The 15,104-nt window shown below is 38.9% G+C and overlaps 1 protein-coding gene across 2 annotated transcripts in view; it reads left to right on the forward strand.

Annotated features, from left to right (window-relative positions):
• Positions 1 to 14,830, forward strand: part of mib1 (MIB E3 ubiquitin protein ligase 1) — a 144,386-nt gene extending 129,556 nt beyond the window's left edge. Inside the window, exons 17-21 of one of the 2 annotated variants that reach the window (XM_059983790.1) lie at positions 3,432 to 3,624; positions 4,345 to 4,423; positions 9,447 to 9,560; positions 12,445 to 12,545; positions 14,057 to 14,830. In XM_059983790.1, coding sequence (XP_059839773.1) covers positions 3,432 to 3,624; positions 4,345 to 4,423; positions 9,447 to 9,560; positions 12,445 to 12,545; positions 14,057 to 14,197 — 628 coding nt within the window. In that variant the 3' untranslated portion in view covers positions 14,198 to 14,830. The remainder of the gene's footprint in view (positions 1 to 3,431; positions 3,625 to 4,344; positions 4,424 to 9,446; positions 9,561 to 12,444; positions 12,546 to 14,056) is intronic. The other variant, XM_059983800.1, reaches the window with a different exon arrangement.
• The last annotated feature ends 274 nt before the right edge of the window (positions 14,831 to 15,104 follow it).

Consider the following 15,104-nt stretch of genomic DNA (forward strand, 5'->3'; position numbering starts at 1 on the left):
CAGACCCACTGTGCTCAGTTCTGGTTGCCTCACTATAGGAAGGATTTGGAAACCATAGAAAGGGTGCAGAGGAGATCTACAAGGATGTTGCCTGGATTGGGGAGCATGCCTTATGAAATTAGGTTGAGTGAACTCGGCCTTTTTTCTTTGGAGTGACAGAAGATGAGAGGTGACCCGATGATGTATATGAGAGGTGTATAAGATGATGAGAGGCATTGATTGTGTGGATAGTCAGAGTCTTTTTCCTAGGTCTGAAATGGCTAACATAAGAGGGCACAGTTTTAAGGTGCTTGGAAGTAGGTACAGAGGAGATGTCGGGGTAAGTTTTTTACGCAGAAAGTGGTGAGTGCATGGAATGGGCTGATAGCAACGGTATTGGAGGCAGATACGATAGGGTCTTTTAAGAGACTCCTGGACAGGTGCATAGAAAATTATGCTCACAAAAATATGAGCTCAGAAAAATAGATGGCTATGGGTAACCCTAATTAGTTTCTCAGGTACAGACATGTTCGGCACAGCTTTGTGGGCCAAAGGGCCTGTATTGTGCTGTAGGTTTTCTATGTTAGAAATATTTGATTGCATAACTATTCACCCTCTTTAATATGGCACACCAAGTAATTATGGTGCAGTCAATTGGTATTAGAAGTGACATAATTAATTCAATGGAGATCACCTGTGTGCAGTCAAGGTGTTTCAATAGCTTGAAGAAAAAATACCTGTATTTGGAAGATCCAACTGCTGATGAGTCAATATCCTGGTTAAAAACTACACCATGAAGACAAAAGAACACTCCAAGCAACTCCGCAAAAGGTTTATTGGAAAGCACAAGTTTGGAGATAAATATGAGAAAATTTTCAAGTCACAGCATAACCCTTGGAGTACAGTTAAGTCAATCATAAAGAAATGGAAAGAATATGGCACTGCTGTAAATCTGCCTAGAGCAGGCAGTCCCCAAAAAGTGAATGACCATGCAAGAAGGGGAATAGTGAGGGAACCCACCAAGAGATCTGTGGCAACTCTGAAAGAGTTGTGTTCGGCATAAGCCAAACTCCACACATCATCAAAAATGCACCATTCCTATCATGAAGCATGGTGGTAGCTGCATCATGCTTTAGGGATACTTTACTGCAGTACCCCTGGAAGGCTTACAGTAGGGGGAAATCCTGGATGAAAACCTGATGCAGTCTAGTCTGCAAGAGAACCGTGACTCGCGATAAGATTTGTTTTCTCCCTGTACCGATCCCCACAGCACAACACCAGTCACAGACCTCTAATATGAGAGGTGACTATCACTACCACTCTTGGTTCATTGGCTCCCATGAAGCCAATGTCAAATCCAATTTACCACCTCATCCTGAATGCAAAGCAACTGAACTTTCTTGACTAGCCTCACATATGTACTTCCAAGATGCCGGCGCGACGCAGCTTGCAGCGGCCACTCCGGAGCTGATTATATGTGAAGCGGGGTGTCGTGCGCAATCATAATCGGATGAAAAATGGACGTGGGAGCACGGAGGAACATCTGGAAATCTCCAGGAAGACCTTCGTTGCTGCTGCTGCTGTGAGGTCCGGGGTCTCTGCTGGGAAGAACAGGCCCCTAGTCCTTGGGGTCGCGTTGCCGTTGGCGGGGGTGTCTTAATACGCTCGGCAGAGGATGGTGCTCGGAGAAGCTGTGCTGGAGGAGATGGTCAGAGGCTCGGAGGTTCGACGGACTCGGGAGTCCGCTGCTGTCTGAGCGCTTTCAGTTTGTGCTGTGTCTGCGAGGCTGAGTCAGGCGGCGCCGTGGAAGTCCATAGCAGGGGTACTCCCTTCTGCCGCCGGCATGGGATGTTGAGTCTTTCGGGACCCTGAGGACTTGTGGAAACTGTGTGGTGGTTTCTTTTGAACTTATAGTCTTTTAACATCTTTGGACTATTTTTACTGTGCCCGTGGTCTAAGTGGTTTTTTTTATCAATTATGCTATTGTTTGCACTTTTGTAACTATATGTTGTAACTATGTGGTTTGTGCAGGTCTTGTAGCTTTAGTTTTTGGTCTTTTTTTGTCTGGTGGGATTGGAGCTCCTTTCCAGGGAACGCGTTAAGATGGTAGCGCAATATTAATACGCAGCAGCCTCTCCGGACTCTGGATTGGGGATTGCCAAACGTTATGTGGATTTTCTGGTGTAGTCTGTTTTGTCATGTGCTTTTGTGATATTATTCTGGAGGAACATTGTCTCATTTTTTAACTGCATTGCCTTTGTGGTTTCTAAATGACAATAATCTGACTCTGAATATGGGACCTTGTTGAAATGCATGTAGACACACACACTGCCTTTTGTTAATCAACTTTCCTGGTAACTTCCTTGAAAATCTCTGAAAAATTCCTTAGATATGGCCTACCACACACAAAGCCAATAATTTGCAGATATCTCTTAATGTTAAGAGATAATTAACTATTAAAATGTAAGGAAATTTAATTACCTTGGATTTTTATTAACAATATTTTGAGATGATTATATTGCTTTATTCGTTTTATTTAACTCCCTGATGCATAAATCTGTGACCACTAAACTCCAAGGAAGTTTTGGATCCTACGTCTTGTCTGGTCTGGTGGAGAGTTCATGTCAACGCGATCTGACCCAATATGGGAATATGCTCCCCTGCTTCACAAGTAACTGAGAGAACAAAATTGCATTTCCAAACCAATGTAGTTTTAACCTATTTCACCAAGAATTGTTGAGACATTGCAAATAATCTCAGGAATATTCTTTAATCCACCAGTCCACCATAGAAGAGTCCATTGTAGCCTTGACAAGGCTTTATACTGGGGATTTCTGTCAAGATTGAGCTCTTCTGTCATAGGATCCAGCAACAGCTGACCTGGTGGATTTGGCTTCCTGAATTGGTCGAGGCTTCTAAATTTCACATGACATATACAAAACCCTCCTGGCCACACTAAGCATGGTTTCAGCCAAACAGAACAGGGTGCAGATAATATTTCAAATACTTGAAATTACTGGTATCGGTAGCAATTTTGAATGACTAAACCACAAAGGATGTACAGTCATAGAGACCAAGGAATGGAAACACTGATTTTTTAAAAATAAATATGTACCTAATACTTCCTAGAGGTCTCTTAATTTTAAACTAAGCTGTCTAGTCTCCACATGTCCCAGATCTGTGCAGATGCAGTTAATCTTGGAAGTACCGGAAGTGCTACTTTTAATTAGAAGCCAGAATTTCCATTGTGCCGTTCTATCTTATTTAGAAAAGTATCTGAAAGTAAATGTAACCTTAGAATCCTGCCTCCCTAGAGGCAACTACCTTGTGGCATTGGAAGAAAGGTTTACAGCTTGCTTAAACACACCCATCCTTTAATTTTGTTTTTGATTTGACTTGAATTGTAGTTGATGCAATTATATGAAAATTAATTATTTTCTTCCTTACTTCAGTGGACAAGTGGGATCACGTAGTCCTTCTATGATTAACAATGATACAGAAACTTTGGAAGAGTGCATGGTTTGTTCGGATATGAAACGTGACACCTTGTTTGGACCTTGTGGACACATTGCTACTTGCTCCCTTTGCTCACCACGTGTTAAAAAATGCCTTATCTGTAAAGACCAAGTTCAGTCTCGAACAAAGGTAAGAGAGTCTCTTTATGAATATGGATTTTTCCTGTGCAAGTCAGTTAATTTGGATCTCGAGTAGAGTGTACTTTCGTTTTCCCCCTCTCCACTCTAAATTGCCTACTTTCACGGGTCCAAAACCTAAAAAGTTTTAGCAGACCTCTTCTGATTTTGGGCTCATTCACAGAAGGGGTCAGGTTGTGAGTAGTTATTGTATGGGTTCAGATTTAAGTTTATTGTCTTAAGTACCATAGTTAGAAATATCATGAAATTTAGCTATTTGCAGCAGCAACACAATATACGACAAATAGGAAATGCCATAAATTTAAATGAACATTTAAGTGAATGGATTGATATTTCTCAACTCTCATGAAATTTTTCATTTTAGTATTTTCCTTCACTTCCTTTCCTTCCTTCAGTTTAGTGTACAGATGATTTTTGTGATTGAAGTGAAATGTGGAAATATGGTGACGTTGAGAATGCTAGATCAGGCTTTGACTTGCTGTAATTTTATATGGCCTAATTGCAGTTTTTGTTTTTCTTTTATTTAAATACTTGATAAAATTATTACATATTGATAAAGAATACATATTCTTACTCTACTGTATTAGAGCTTTTCTTAATATATATGATGCAAACATTAGAACTGCAGGGAAAAAACATTGTATAATGCAAAAGTGTGATGATTTAGATTTTAATTTGCAGACTGACATGAAGCTAATCCATTTGCCCACAGATTGAGGAATGCGTGGTATGTTCTGATAAGAAGGCAGCAGTGTTATTCCAACCTTGTGGTCACATGTGTGCCTGTGAAAGTGAGTATGATTACTCTAATTGGCATTTCTGTAAATGTATTTTTTCTCCATTTACTTATTTTTAGATGTGGAAACCAGTTTTTTGTCTGTCTTTTCTCTTAAGTTTTGATTTTTCTGATACCTATTTTTGATTTGATGACTGCTCTATCTGCCTGACTGTATGTAAATGTTAATGCGGTTAATTCAATGGAAATGACAGAACACAATGGTAACAAGTATTCCATGTGCCCATTAGGAGTTGTCCCTTATGTGGAATTTCAAAGAAAATGTCTTCTTGTAGATAATTTAAAAATAAGTTTATTAAAGAGAGATTTGTTTTTTATCGCATTACATTTGATAAATAATCGCCATTGCATGTAAAGTGAAAAAAATATTATTTTGACATGCTGCTTTTAGAGTCAGTCATAGAAAACTACAGCACAATAACAGTCTCTTCAGCCCATGTAGTGCTTGCCAAGCCTTTTTAGCTGCCTTGTCCCATTGAACTACATCTTGGCCATAGCCCTCTGTACCCCTTTCATCCATGTTTCTATCTAAACTTCTCTCAAACTTTGAAATCAAAATCGCATCCACCACTTGCACTGTCACACTCATCACCCTCTGAGTGAAGAGGTTTCCCCTCATGTTCCCCTTAAATATTTTGCCTTTTACTCTTAACCAATAACCAACCTCTTTTTGTAGTCGCACCCGACCTTAATGGAAAAATGCCTGCTCGTATTTACCTTATTTATAACCTTCCAAGTAACAGTTTGCATGTGACAGTGGCCACACCCTGGTACATTGCTTCAACAGGCAGGTGAGGTTAGCCAGGTACCTCCAACAGGGATCTGCCTATCCCAGCATGTGAAGCCAGTTCCAGCAGACTGGGCGGATGAGATCAACTACAAGATACAATGGCCAAGAAGATGATAGTGCAACGCTTTGTGGAGAGTGAAGAGCATGATAAGACACAGAAGGTGTCATGGCTATCCACTGCAGCCGAGGAAATCTCCAGTTGTGACAACTTTTTGTACTATTGGACCAAGAGTTTTGAGGCCGAGAGAGTGGAGCTGCCCCAGTGCAATGGCTTTTTCACTATAAAACTCCTTTCGCACAGGTTTCAACGTTAATATCGGAAACAACGATCAACTAGCACATACCCCTCATAATTTTGTAAACCTCTATCAAATCTCCCTTCAATCTTCTATGTTCTAGGCAATAATGTTCCAACCTATTCATTGTTTCTGTATAACTAAAATCTTCCAGACCTGGCAACATCCTTGTAAATTTTCTCTGTACTCTTTCGACTTTTGTTTATATCTTTTCTGTATGTAGGTGACTAAAGCTGCCCACAGTACTTCAAAATAGGCCTCACCAACATCTTGTACAACGTCAACATAACATCCTAACTCCTGTACTCAATACTTTGATCATTGAAGGCTGAAGCTACTTTACCACCCTGTCTACCCATGATGCTACTTTCAGTGGATTATGGACATGTATTCTCAGATCCCTTTGTTCTGCCACACTCCTCCATGCCCTACTGCTCACTGTGTAAGATCTACCTGGCAGGTCCTCCCAAAGTGCTACACCTCACACTTGTCTACATTAATTATATCTGCCATTTTTCATCCCATTTTTCCAGTTAGTCCAGATCCTCGCTGCCCACTACACCCCAGTCTTGGTGTCATCTGCAAATTTGCTGATCCAGTTTACCACATTATCAAAACTAGAGGGATATGGGTAACCTTAGGTAATTTCTAAAGTAAGTACATGTTCAGCACAGCATTGTAGGCTGAACGGCTTGTATTGTGCGGTAGGTTTTCTATGTTTCTATCATACAGATCATTGATCTAGATGACAAACAACAGCAGACCTGACATTGATCCCTGCGGTACTCCACTAGTAACAGGCCTCCAGTCAGAGAGGTAACCATGTATTACCACTCCTAGCTTCTTCCACGAACTCAATGTCTAATGCTGTTTACTGCCTCATCCTGAATGCCAAGTGGCTGAACCTTCTTGACCAACATCCACTGCCTTGCCTTCATCAACTTCGGACCCTGGCTCCCAGTCCACTCTGTCTGGTAATCTACCAGCTTTTTCCACACGCGTCTTCCTCCTTCTCTCGCCGACAAAAGACCGCGAAAATCTGTCTTCCAGGCTCATAAGAAAGAACAACATTTCTCCCGTTGGATAACATACATTCCAAAGCCCTGTTGTCTCTAGTCATAACCCAAACATTGCTGCTACAGAGAATCCATCACATTAGCACTGAAGTATTGCAGAGGGGTCATTACATTAGCAGTGAAACCTTACAGCGTGTTACACTGGTAACTTCCTTAAAAAAAAACTCCATAAGATTGGTTAGATATGACTATTCCTAATTAAGCTCTGTCTGTCCAAATACTCGTATATCCAGTTCCTTAGGATACCTTCCAGTAACTTTCTCACTACTGATGTCAAGCTCACTGGCCAATAATTTCCTGGTTTATTCTAAGAGCCTTTCTTAAACAGTAGAACAACATTAGCCTCCTCCAATCCTCTGGTACCTCACCTGTCGCTAAGGATGATTTAAATATCTCTGTAAGGGGCCCTTACAAATTTTGCACTTGCCTCCCACAGCATCCAATGGAACACCTTGTCAGGCCCTGGGGATTTATCCACCCTGATTTTGGCTCCACGTAAAGATTACCATTCTAATCTTCCAGATGACTAATTTTGTCCCTTGCAATCCTTTTGCTCTTCCACATCTATAGAATCCCTTAGAATTTTCCTTCATCTTGTCTGCCAGTTAAACCTGATGCATTCTTTTAGCCCTTCTAATTTCTTACTTAAGTGCTCTAATCCTGACTGTACCACCTAGAATCTGCCTTGATATCTAATTTGCAAACTCTAGTTCTATTGTTTCTCCAGCCCTGCAGTCCTCCAGACCTTGAACTTTCATCAATACCATAAGGCCAGCACAGTAGGAAGTAATCTAAAGTGTGAACAAAATAAAAACTGCAAGACCCAGTGCTATAAAGGAAGTTTCATTCCCCCCAAAATGTGACTCAGTTTTTTTTTACCCTTGTATCTTTGTGGAGTTGTGATACAGAGCACTTAATCGAATGTAACTGTGCATAATGAATTCCAAACCACAGGTGGTCTTGAGTGAAGCAATGAAAATATGTTTATTTTTTTAATGCATGTGTTTTTATTGTAAGTTCTTGTTTCCCCAAGCTCTGATGAAAATTGTCTGCTTGTTCATGTGTCATTTAACCAAACTTGAATAATGTTTGAAGTATCAGTCTGAAAGATTCTCATTGCAGCTGCTTGAACACTCCTGCTGCGGCCATTTGGGAATTGATTACATAAGTGCATGACTATCTAATTTGTTTATTCAGAGATGATGTGCAGTATAGGCCTTTCTGTCCCTTCGAGCTCCACTGCCCAGCACCCCTCAATTTAACTCTAAACTTACTCACGGAACAATTTGCAGTGATCTTTAACCTACTGATTGGTACATCTTTAGATTGTGGGAGGAAACCAGAGAAAATCCACACATTCCACACAGAGAATGTACAAATGCCTTACAGATGATATCTGAACTGAACTCCTACACCCTAACCGGTGATAACGTTGTGCTAGCCACTGCCTACTGTGGCACTCAGTTTTAATTTTCTCCTATTGAATTTGGAGCTTATGAAGATCAGCAATAAGTTGGGGTTTTACACGTGGTGAAAGGCATATCCAAATATGGTGCACACATGAAATTGCTGAAAAACTTTAGCTAGCACCTCTGCTTTAGGCAGCTTTGACTGTTGTACGTTTCATTATCTATCATTTACAAAAATCATTGCCTTCTGTGGCAGCAGGAGGAGAAGGGAGGCAGTAAATAATGTCACCCTTCATTCATGCTATTTCATTGTGTTCCTTGCCACTTCATTTGAAGATACATAGACAATCTATGCAAATTCACTAAGACCTTTTACCTATGTCCTTAGGGTGATGTAGTTATAATGTTGCCATCTTTCAATTACTCATCATTGTGGTCTCCTTTTGTGTAAGTTATGAATCCTACTTCTTCATCACAGGATTACTTCCTGTTATATTCGGAAGTTAGATTTGAATTGAGCCAAAGTTTTTAAGTTGCTGGTAAGGCCTGTAAGTACTCAAACTGAAGCAACTATTTTACAATAAAGATTCTGAACTTGAAAGGTCATGTCAATATTATTAATATTACTAATATCATAGTTTAGAGTACTCTGTCAGTGGGCCAGGGTAGAAATTAGTGTGTTTACCCCATTTAGAGGTATAAAATCTAAGGACAGTGTGATCCACCCTTCAAACACCACTGAAGCTGACCTCACCTGGAGCTCATCTTTTAAGTAGCTTAGTTATATACTGAAACTTGATTGGTGGTGGGATTTGGGACAATAAATTTGACACGAACTAAGTCTCAAATAACTGTGTACAGATAGACAGACGTACTTTATTGATCCCGAGGGAAATTAGGTTTTGTTACAGTTGCACCAATCAAGAATAGTGTAGAAATATAGCAATATAAAACCATAAATAATTAAATAATAATAAGTAAATTATGTCAAGTGGAAATTAGTCCAGGACCAGCCTATTGGCTCAGGGAGTCTGATACTCCGAGGGAGGAGTTGTAAAGTTTGATGGCCACAGGCAGGAATGACTTCCTATGACGCTCAGTGTTGCATCTCGGTGGAATGAGTTTCTGGCTGAACGTACTCCTGTGCCTAACCAGTACATTATGGAGTGGATGGGAGACATTGTCCAAGATGGCATGCAACTTGGACAGCATCCTCTTTTCAGACACCACCTTTGGAGAGTCCAGTAGAATGAATAATGGGCTGATAAGTATATTGATAAGGGTCTAGTATCTAAGAGCCATTTTTAAAATGATCACATGCTGGTGTTGTCTTGTTCACCTGCTGTTAACACATGCATTTTTAAACTAATTGCAATTTTGTAAGTATTTATAAATGGTAATATGCATGAAAATTGTTGAATGGATCATTTTTTTAAAACTTTCTCAGATTGTGCAAGCCTGATGAAAAAATGTGTGCAATGCCGAGCAGTTGTGGAACGAAGAGTGCCTTTTATCATGTGTTGTGGTGGAAAAGGTACGGAAGATTCCAATGATGATCTTAGTGAGTCAATTCTTAACACAATCCATTTTTTATTTTCTTTGGATCTCCTTTGCATTTAAATCTTGATATTTGTATAATATATAAATAAGGCTGAATCTGAAAGGGTCTCAGCCAAAGCATCGACTATTTATTTCTTTTCGTAGATGCTGCCTGAATCTCCTGAGTTCTTCCAGCATCTTGTCTGTGTTACTTTGGATTTCCAGCATCTGCAGAATCTGTTTAAACTTTATTCCATTTTCACCAGTGTGACATCATAGAATTATCTACACCAGTGGACTGTAACCTTAACTGTGTAAATGAAATCAGTTGCAATTTAGATGAGGGATTTGGTATTGACAATAAGCTTGTTTGTGCGTACAATTTAGTTAGTTTCTTTCTTAAATCTTGAGTGACGTCAGGAGAGGGAAAGGGAATTGGCAGCCAGTGCACCCCTTTGGCCATTCCCTTCAATAATAAGTATACCACTTAGGGTACTGTTGAGAGGAGATGACCTGCCAGGTCTCTGGCACCTAGTCAGGTTCTGTGATTCAGAAACGAAGGGGGGAGAAGTGGAGTGCAGTGGTGATTAAGGATATATTAAATAGAGGAGCAAAAATCAGTTTCTGTTGATGTGAACGAGACACCCAGATGGTACATTGCCTCCCAGGTGCCAGGGTCAGGAATGTCTCAGGTCAAGTGCACAATGTTCTGCCTAATCCCATCAACTTGCATCGGGACCATAACCCGCCATACCATTACCATCCATGTACTTATCCAAACTTGTCTTAAACGTTGACATCGTGCTTGCATGCTCCACTTGTTCCACCCTCTCATGACTCTCTGAGTGAAGAAATTTCCCTTCTTGTTCCCCTTAAACTTTTCACCTGTCACCCTTAACCCATGACCTCTGGTTGTAGTCCCATCCAACGTCAGTGGAAAAAGCCTGCTTGAATTTACCCTATCTATAACCCTCATGATTTTGCATGCCTCTATCAAGTCTCCTCTCGACACTCGACGTTGCAAAGAATAAAGCCCTAACCTATTCAATCTTTCCCTATAACTCAGGTCTTCCAGACCCAGTAACATCCTTGAAAATTTTCCCTGTACTCTTTCAATCTTATTGACATCTTTCCTGTAGGTGGTGACCAAAATTGCACACATTACTCCAAATTAGGCTTCACCAATGTCTTGTACAACTTCATTATAACATCCCATCTCCTATACTAAATACTTTGATTTATGAAGGCCAATGTGCCAAAAGCTTTCTTTATGACCCTATCTACCTATGAAGCCCTTTAATAAATTATGGGCCTATATTTCCAGATTCCTGTGTTCTACCATAATCCTCAGTGCACCACTGTTCACTGTGTAAGACCTACCCTTGTTGAGATGTTGTGCAACATCTCAAACTTGTCTGCATTAAATTCCATCTGCCATATTTCAGCCCATTTTTCCAGCTGGTGCAGATCCCACTGCAAGCCATGATAACCTTCCTCGCTGTCCATTACATCCCCATTCTTGGTGTTATCCACAGATTTGCTGATCTGAAGTGCAGAGGGACTTGAGAGTCCTCATGCAGGATTACCTGAAGTTCATTTGCAGGTTGAGTTGGTGGTAAGGAAGGCAAATGCAATGTTAGTAGTCATTTTGAGAGCACTAACATATAAAAGTAAGAATGTAATACTGAACTTTTATATGGCATGGGTAAGGCCTCACTTGGAGTATTGTGAGTAGTTGTGGATGTGGATGAAAACTAAGAAAGGATGTGCTGGCATTGGAGAGAGCCCAGAGGAGTTTCAGGAAAATGATCCCAGGAATGAAAAGGTAAACATATGAGGAGCATTTGACTGTTTTGGGACTGTATTTGCTGGAGTTTAGAAGAATAAGGGGTGATCTCATTGAAACCTATCAGATATTGAAAGTCTAGATAGAGTGAATGTGGAGAGAATGTTTTCGATAGTGGGGGAGCCTAGGGCCAGAGGACACAGCCTTAGAACTGAGGGATGTCCATTTAGAACAGAGATGAGAAAAAATGTCTTTACGCAGTGGGTAGTGAATTAATGGAATTCTTTGCCTTGGATAGCGGTGGAGGCCAGGTCATTTGGTATATTTAAGGTAGAGGTTTATAGGTTCTCAATTAACAAGGACATCGAAGATGCCTGAAGGCAGAAGAATGGGGTTGAGAAGGTTAATAAGTGGAGCAGACTCAAAGGGCCAAATGACCTAAATCTGCTCCTATGTCTTATGGTTTTATTATCTTTATATTACCTTTATATTTAATGAAATTGACACACTGTTCTTAAAAATGCATCTTGAAATTTCAGAGAAGGATTACTATATAACTTGCACTTGTGGTGAAGAGTAGTCAGCAATTGGAATAATTTGTGAGAAATGTTGACTATTGCAACAGCCAGATGTTAGTAATAATTCAGAAATATATTTAGGTATAGTATCTTAAAATGTCTCTGTAATGCTTGTAAAATAACATTATAATGGTTATTTTGATGAGTACATAGGTGGAAGGGTTATGGAGGTCTATCAAGCAACTGGGGGTTGATGAGTCTAGGCAGAATTGGACACAAACTAGATACACCAAAGGACCTGTTGCTATGCACTTAGTACTCTACGGCTATAATGGTGAGTTGAAACAGCAGAAAGCTTTCATTAGACTTTTTTTATTTTGTTTAATGTGGCATGATAGCTGGTGAGTTTATAAGGATTTTGAGCATGTGACAGAGATTCTTTATCACCACAAAGATTGAACTACATAGCATAACAACTTGAAAATGAGTGAAACCGTAAATGCAGTTGACCTAACTCCTTTACAATAATGCAAAAATGATATAATTCAGTAAAATGCTCACTTCTGTGTTTTTATCATTAAAAATGGACTCTTGTATTGCAGGCAGTGGAAATATTACTCCTCTTCAGCGAGACAAGGACAATACCAATGTCAATGCTGATGTACAGAAACTCCAGCAACAGTTGCAGGATATCAAGGAGCAGGTAAAATTGGAATTCATTGTAATTTCTAGTTTCAAAAGCCAGAATCCAAACATTAAATGCTTAATTTTTAAATGCAGTGCAGACTAAATTAATAAGTTCTGCTTTCAGAAATGATTAATACAAACAACTGGTGTCCATTTCAAGTTAATCTTAGATCTTTTTCTTTTTTTTAAATAATAGTTCTTAAAGATTTCTACAGATGACTGTTCTAATTTGGTAACCTTATTGGGAGTTGGGGAGGTGGGTAACACTGAATTTGTGACCTGGATTTATAGAAAAAAACATTTGACTTTACTGGGGTATAGTACTGTTTAAACTAGTTGACCAAGAAATGAGTTACAGAATTTTAAAACTGGAGCACTTGCACTCAAATTATTAATGAATGACTAGCAAATACATCTCTATGTTTAAGTAATGCCTCTAGCTGTATTCCTGTGCATTTTTATCCAATCTAAATGAAATAACTCCACTGATTCCAAAATTTGTGAAAAGGATTGCATTTCTGAAGTAATGTATGTCTCATAATGTGTGTCTTTTTCAGTATTTCTCACTGACTCTTGTATATTATTAAGGGTTTTAAGATGCTGTTATATAAAGTAAGAATAAGATTTTGTTGGTAAAAGCCATTAAATTTATAACATTTGTGCATACATAATCAGATTTGGAGGTCTGGAATTTAACTCACTGAGTGAGTTAAAGGGGAGGGTTTGAATGCAAGTTCCTTTCTGGTCTTTGTCTTTAATAACTTATTATTTTTAAATATTCCTCATTCTTAAAAGCATTAATCATGAAATATATAATTGGTTCTATTTCTTAATTTCTAAATATTTTATAATGTTGGAAGCATTCCAAACTGTTTTAAAGGAAAGCCCCAATAGCTTTTACAGCTGACTCTTACTATAGCTGACAGCGGGGTTTCAGGTAGGGTTTCTCCATTGTGTCACAGAGAAGGCCCTCCCATGGCTCAGGGCCCTATTTTTGCTTGTATGAAAGGTCCTTATAGTCAAATAGTCATTTGTATTCAGATTAAGTAAGTTTGGATTTGGAGTGATTGCAGCAAAATTTTACTTATTGTTCCCCTTAAATTCTGATACAAGGTAAATCCAGGTACATATGGGGAAGTGGGTTCTACCAACATGGTTACAAATTATTTGCAATTAATTTAGCTTGCTGAAAATACCGAGACTCTTTATGTGGTTACATCTTTGTTTCTTCCTGTACAGTACATTTAAATTGCATATAAAATGAAGTTAATTTATTTAGTTCTGTGAAAATATGAAATTGAGGAAGGTACTAAGTTCAAACCTTGGATGATTACCTGATACAGCCTTCGTGATTAGTGTTGTGACAAAATTCCTGTTGGGCACATTCATTTTGGTGGAATGCCAGTACATGTCAATAAAACAGCTATGTGAAAACAAGATATTACCGTGCTTTCCTGCTAAAATGAATTGTATTTGATGTGCAGCAGAACATGTAGTTAACAGTGTTTGATGTGTAATTTGTTTCAGACTATGTGCCCTGTTTGCCTGGATCGTTTGAAGAACATGATTTTCCTCTGTGGACATGGGACATGTCAGCTTTGTGGTGATCGAATGAGTGAATGTCCTATCTGCCGCAAAGCCATAGAACGCAGGATTTTACTGTATTAAACTGAGAAAGTATTGTCTGAGTACAGAACACGGAGCACTACACCTGTATCATAGTCCAGAGTAAATTATTTTTGGTAGCCCTTTTGTTTGTAGTATCATGGATGGATCATAAAGTCTGTAGCCTTTTCTATGTTATAATGTTACACTATGGGAACTTGACAATTTATATGCACATTTCTTTATAAGCAGTCATCAAAGTGACATGTTGAGTTGGTTTGTATGGTTGGTATCAGCTCTCAACCTAGCTCCAATTGTATTCCTGCAGTTGATAATTTTTTTGTCTGATCAAGAACAAGGTATAACTTCTGAGTACTGAAAAGATTGTCTTGATGGTTTTTAAAATTTGTTTTAACAAATTCACAGTATATGCACAAATTCTTAAATGTGTTTAGGTTTGCAAACATTTCTGTTACAGATGTGCTTAATTCAGCAGAGGCTAATTTTCTGGAAATTATCATCTGCAACTCAGTAATCCATCTCAAAAAAGACATGAAATTAAATTGTAAATCTGTTTAAAATTTGCGATCCAGTTAATCTATTTTATCTGGAATACAGGTGTTTAAAACGTGCTATTTTAAGGAGAATAATACCTCAGCAATTAATAGGGTGCTATCCTAAGTAGGATTGGGAATTTAAAATGTACCTTGTTATGCTGTCTAATTTTAATACTGCAGAATTCTCACATTTTTTCTCCATAAAACTGGCATCCATTATAAAAATCCCCTTTAATTTGCAGGATCTATCCACTAGAAGAGCATGATAAGGATGTCTTATTTTAGTAGCACCTTTGGTAAATTATCATTTATCAAATTTTGGGGAAATGTTAAAATAGTAGTGTTTTAAATAAAGGCCAAAACCAATTATGTTTGGTTTGTGCTGCAAAAGGTGATTTTTTGGGGGCGGTGGG

This window comes from Hypanus sabinus, chromosome 1 (assembly GCF_030144855.1).
Source record: "Hypanus sabinus isolate sHypSab1 chromosome 1, sHypSab1.hap1, whole genome shotgun sequence".
NCBI lineage: Eukaryota > Metazoa > Chordata > Chondrichthyes > Myliobatiformes > Dasyatidae > Hypanus > Hypanus sabinus.